This window comes from Microtus ochrogaster, unplaced genomic scaffold (assembly GCF_000317375.1).
Source record: "Microtus ochrogaster isolate Prairie Vole_2 unplaced genomic scaffold, MicOch1.0 UNK7, whole genome shotgun sequence".
Classification (NCBI taxonomy): domain Eukaryota; kingdom Metazoa; phylum Chordata; class Mammalia; order Rodentia; family Cricetidae; genus Microtus; species Microtus ochrogaster.
In genome coordinates this window covers 5,297,010-5,302,768 of record NW_004949105.1, presented here as the reverse complement: position 1 = coordinate 5,302,768, position 5,759 = coordinate 5,297,010, and the positions used below count along the sequence as shown (strand labels likewise).

General features: G+C 51.3%; 1 protein-coding gene across 5 annotated transcripts in view; it reads left to right on the top strand.

Annotated features, from left to right (window-relative positions):
- The first annotated feature begins 2,362 nt into the window (after nt 1-2,362).
- Nucleotides 2,363-5,759, top strand: part of Mcf2l (MCF.2 cell line derived transforming sequence like) — a 99,065-nt gene continuing 95,668 nt past the window's right edge. For 3 of the 5 annotated variants that reach the window (XM_005366279.3, XM_005366280.2, XM_013353430.2), the window contains exon 1: nt 2,803-3,037. In XM_005366279.3, coding sequence (XP_005366336.1) covers nt 2,959-3,037 — 79 coding nt within the window. In that variant the 5' untranslated portion in view covers nt 2,803-2,958. Of the gene's footprint in view, nt 2,445-2,802; nt 3,038-3,724; nt 3,749-5,759 lie in introns of those variants that run through there. The other 2 variants (XM_013353432.2, XM_026788795.1) reach the window with 2 other exon arrangements.

Genomic DNA, 5,759 nt, shown 5'->3' with positions numbered 1-5,759 from the left:
TTCCAGAAACTTTAATAATAGTCATAACCTTGATCTGTAACTAGTGGGTGTGGGGGTGCTTGTATATGTATTTGTGCATGTGTGAGTGTGTGAGTGAGTGTGTGTGTGTGTGTGTGTGTGTGTGTGTGTGTGTGTAGTCTAGCTGGCCAATGGGAGCTCCAGGGATCTGCCTGTCTCTGCTCCAGCTGGTGATGACTGTGATGTTCCTGGGTTCATTTGGGGAGTTCATTTGGGCAGGAATCCTTGTTGCCTCTCTGCCCCAGCCCTGCCCCTCCCACAGCCCCACCTCAGAAGGGGTGGCTCCTTCAGGCCTGCCCTGCTCCATCCAGGTCTGCTCTCCTCCCTCCCCTGTGGCTGAGCTTCCGGATCCGTTGTTAGGGAAAGGCTGGTATCCAGGTGTAGCCTTACAGCATCAGCCTCCCTCCTGGGGCCTGGCCCGGGGTTGAGCTGCTCCCATGGGCCCCTTTGTCCTACAAGCCAGGCAGTGAGAAGGAAAGAGACTGGACCCTGGGTCACTGATACTTCTTGGAGCTGCTGGGGATGGGGCTTACCCTGTGACCTGGGCAACTGCTAGAGCTGCCTGAGACTATTCCAACCCGGATTCCTTGGCGAGGTCCTAGAAACAAATACTTGGTCAGAATCTGGATCCTGCTCCAGTGGGGGACACAGATGTGTGTTCTTCCAGGGAGGTTTTAGAGCAAAAGCCAGGACTTGAGGCTCTGGGGTTAAGAGCACTGGCTGCTCTCACAGACAACCTGGGTTTGATTCCCAGAGCCCACATGACAGCATACAACCTCTTTATTTCTAGTCCTAGGGGACCTGACACCCTCTCCTGGCCTCTGTGGGCATCAGGCACAGACATGGTGAACAGACTTACAGACCAAATACCCATACCCATAAGATAAATAGACTGTTAAAGGGGGGGGGGGCTCTTGTATCCCAACAAGCTAGACTCAGCTACACATCACAAAATGCCAGTTAATGAGCTGGATAATAGTGGCCATATTGAGAAGAGAGCAGATGAGAGGCTCCGTCTGTCTTTGGGGTACTGGGCGTGAGCTGTAGGTTTAAACAGTAAGGGCTGGGAGGGGACAAGAGGTATGCATGACTAAGTAGTCCTGATCTTGCAGTCTGGTGAGTGCTTGGGTTCAAAAGGTGGTCTTCAGGAGTCCATGTTTGAGGGGACAGAGGTTCTCTCGACTGATGGCCACTGCCTCTGTTGTGTCCTGACCGCATCCCACATTGCACGCTGGGTCTGACCTGTGAGCTGATGTTATTCTGAATTCAAGTTACAGAATTACTTTTTCATAGATGTAACAAACGACCAAGTGGACCCTACAAAATCAACTTAAGGAGGGAAGGGTTTATCTGAGCTCACAGTTGGGATACAGTGTCTTACAGTGGGGAAGTCACTGGCAGGGACTGGAGGCACCTGGTCACATTGTATCTGTCAGAAAGCAGGGGGAGATGAGTACTGTTACTGAAGGCCTTTCTCCTTTTCATTTAGGGAGGAGTGCTGCCCACAGTTAAGGTGGAACTTTCTACCTTAATTGGTGCAATCTAGAAACTCCCTCAGAGGTTTATCACCCAGAACCTGCCAAGTTTGTAATCAACATTAACCATCATACAAGATGATGCAAGAGGAAAGGTTAAGGGCTTTAAGGTTGACGACTCAATTCTGTGCCTTCAGTCAAGGTCTGTGCCTTCAGTCAAGGGAGGCAGAAGAGACAACATGGAGGTAGTGACATTAGACTTTCATCCTGCCTCCACACGTGGTGCTGATGTACGTATTTTTGGATACTGGTCTTGGTGCACATGTGTGTTACTGCATGTATGTGTGGGTGCACACAGGTTGCTGGCCACCATAGTGCTGGTGCATGTACATGTTGTTGCACACCATGGTGCTGATACACACATGTCACTGGATTCTACGGTCCCGGTGTACACATGTGTTATGAGAACCACAGTTCTGGGGCACTCATCCTGTGGACATGAACTATGGTGGGAATCCCAGCTCTCATTATTGAGCTTCCCTGGCCCTGAATGAGGTGCCCATTTGTTCTAAAATACTCTTTCTCTTAAGGAAGCATGTTACCTGTCCTGCCAAACAACAAAATGACGGCCAGCAGCTATAGAGGTTGACCCACCACCACCCTGTGCATCGCAACAGTACCCGGTATACCAGCAGCCCAGAATCTGTGTGGAGCTGGTGGTGTCAGATGCCCAGTGTGGCCCTCTGCCAAACATGGCGAGGTTAGAGAGCCCTGCGCCTGCAGCTGAGCTCCCTTCCTGCAGACCTGTGTCTTAGGACTGCCAACACCCTTGCGGGGAGAGTCAAGCCCTCCCCCGCCACCCACCGACTCTCTCTTACCTGGGCATGAGGCCTCGTGGAGAGAGCGCTCTGGGCTGCTGTGGCCTCTGCACCTGCCCTACAGCGGCAGGAGGTAAAGGGGGCCTGGGGCAGGAAATAAAGGGATCACTAGGCTCAGGTTCTCAGCGTTCTCTGGGTGGTATGGGATTGGATCCCTGCAGCAGCTATTTCCAGTCCCGAGGGTTCAAGCCCTAGGGCGTGCGGGGCGGGGGGGGGGCGGGGAGGTGAGGGGGGTAAGGGCGGACCTGTGCGCCTGCAGAGCGGGGCTGCCAGATGCCCCCTTGATGCATATTAGCCTCCCAGGTGCTCAGGTGGTGCACACGCATGACTCCCAGGTGCGGGGTGGTGACACGCCCGGCGGGCTCAGTGCTTCCGCTTCCGCCTAGCGCCCCCCGCCCCCCCATCAACGCAAAGCGCGCCCCCCTCCCTGTGGCACGGAGACCAATCCTGGAAAGCCAAGGAGAGAGCCACAGCCCCCTCCCCGCTCCAGCCGCGCCCCCTCCCCACCGTTCAGCCCCACCCGACAGCACCTCTGGTGCAGCCAGCCGAGGACGATCTTCTGGGGATCGGTTTTGTTGAATCGGAGGATGAGGTTTTGGCTGAGAAATGAAGAGATGGCCCTAGAAGAAATGGTGCAGAGATTAAACGCGGTTTCCAAGAACACTGGTAGGAGGAGCCGCCGGCCTTGATTATATATTCTTAAGCTTGACATCATTTGTCGAATAGTAGAGAATTGCATCTAATGGCTGTAGAATCCCCTTCCTTCGCTTTCTCCGAGCACTGGTAACAGGAAAGGCAGATGTGGTGGGCATTTTCTGGTAACTGATAGGTTTGTGTGGATTGACAATGTGATTTTATTCTGCTTGATGACGTTCAGAGAATTACAGATCCGTGACACTGGCTTTCTAGGAGATGAGGGTTTGTATGCAGAGCCATTTGCCTGTGGGGGAGCCTGCAGTCTGCTTGGGAACCTCACCTCATCTGCGGCACTGGTCATGGACCTATGATTCCGGAATAGCCTGTGGGCCAAGCCCAGGCCCTTCAGACACTGGGATGGGAATGGGAGGCAACAGGAACTCATTTATGGGAAAATCCCCACCCTCACTGTCCAACCTTAAGGCCAATGTTTGCAAATACAGTTTGTAAGAGGGGAGACTAGTGTAGTTAGACATTCCGTTTCAGGATTAATTGATTGATAAAGTGAGCCGTGAGGCACGGCTTTGGGAGCCTGTAGATTTTGGCCCCTTGGAGCTGGCAGCATGCATCTTGCTGCTGACTTCCATGCGTTGTGCTGAGGGTTCCTGCCACGCTGCAGAGCCAGGTACCACTGACCAGCTTTCCCTGACATGGAGAGGAAATAGTGGTGTGCGATTAAAAGTAAGTCTCTGGCTTTGCCATGTGTTGTGTGGTATGTGTCCTTATCTTGTTTTCTAAACAATACTTTCCTGAGGGATTAGGATTGCATTTGTTGTCTGGCTGGGTGTGGCACCCCCTCGGTGTATTGAATGACTAGATCAGCGTAAACATTAAGCAGGATAGTCCCCCTACATTGGTGTAGACCTTCACCTTACAATGCTGGTTTTGCAATAGAAACTGCTGTTTGTTATAAATGGGTGAAAAGAAAAAAAAACGTTTATGTCATCTGTCCCCTTCCTCTTGGAGACACAGCCCATTTTTTTCTGGGTGTTGCTTGAACAAGGTCTGGATGAGTACAGAGCCCTGTGGAATTGCCTGCATTCCTGAGGGGCTGAGAAAGGAGTAGAACTTGCTGTTCTTCCCACCTGTTTTTGGCTGGTGTGGGGGTCACAGTGGGAACTGCTCCACCAGTGACGTTATCCCTGGGTTTTAGATACTGAGGCTTCCTCTTGGACTCTGGAGGACACAACATGAGTATTTTAAGTTGTGATAAGGATCCCAGAAGAGAAGAACCTGGGCTGGATACTCTTTCTGTCACTGAATCTGCTTGTCCAGGCATTAAGATGGGCCCTAATGGCCACTATTGTCTCATCAGAAGCAGCAGCTTGCAGACTATGCCTTCCAACGCTTCTGCAGTACTGAAGCTGCAGACTTCACCCAGACCCGAAGGCATGGTTGGCAAGAGCTGTTATGAGCATTGCTTGATGTTGTAGAGAACGGTGTCCCCACATCTGCACCCTCTGGCCTCTCGTGTACACTGAGCATGCTTACCCGATCTTTATTCCTGCTATTGCGCTGGGGAGCTGGGCTACTAGGGTTAGAGGCTGTATGCCAGGCACTGGGGCCAAGAATTGTGCATGCCCAATGCAGGTGCTTGCTTCCACCCCTGCGGGGAAGTGATATAGGTCTACTGGTCATTATTGCCCAGGGTTCACATCCTGAGCATGTCCTCCAGAGCCCCTTCTAACAGAAGGTAGCTCAAGGTCATAGGGTTGTTCATGCTCCAGGGGCCTGTTAAGGTCTTGGCCGGAGTGGCTAGACAGTTTTAGGAGCTTGATCTGGAGACTGGTGAAGCTGCTCGGGTGAAGGCTTATAACTGAGGACTTGGGCATAGTGACTGTCCTTAGAGCTGCGAGTCACCTGACCTTCTGCGCCTCTACCCTGAGCTTACACACAAGCAGGAAGCCTGTGCTGTTCAGGACATGCTGCTGTGTTCTCACTTCAGATTCCAATGTTATATCCCATGACCCAGAACTTTCTTACCTGGGCTGTTCTGCACACAGGGCATGATGCATGCTCTCTGGGATCTGTAGCCTTTGACCTTGAGCATTTAGCTTTCGTGTGGACTCCTGAACCTGACCTCTGTACCAATGCTGGACACTTCCCAGCAGCAAAAGCCTTCTGGGTACTTGGGTTCCTCTCCAGTATTTTCCTCTCTTTTGTTTTTCTCTTTAGATTTGCAGTATTTGGTGGAAAACAAGAACATTTAAGGGAGAAATGGTAAGGGCTTAGTTGATGTGCCTAGATGTTTGAGCTAGAGGTGTTCCCACGTCACTTGAAGGACTGGTTAAAACACAAATGCAAGACACCCTAGGGAAGTCATCACAGCAATGCCTGAGAATTGCCACCTTAAAATTCCCTGACGATGAAGATGGTACAGGGCCAGGAATCAAAGCTGGCAAACCACTGTAGCAGGGGAGCCTTAAATCCAGCCCACCTTCTTTATCAGTAGGAAGGGAAAGTGTCTTCATGGGCAAATTACTAAGGGGGTGGATGGACAGACAGAAGGAATGAAGATAAATAGATGTATGAATGAGTGGGCTGGCAAACAAGAGAATGGGCGTCTAGGTGGATGTGTGGATACCTGTGTGGATAGATTGTGAACGGATGGTGGATCGGTGGATTGCAGAAGGAGACAGATGATAGATAGATAGATAGATAGATAGATAGATAGATAGATAGATAGATAGAT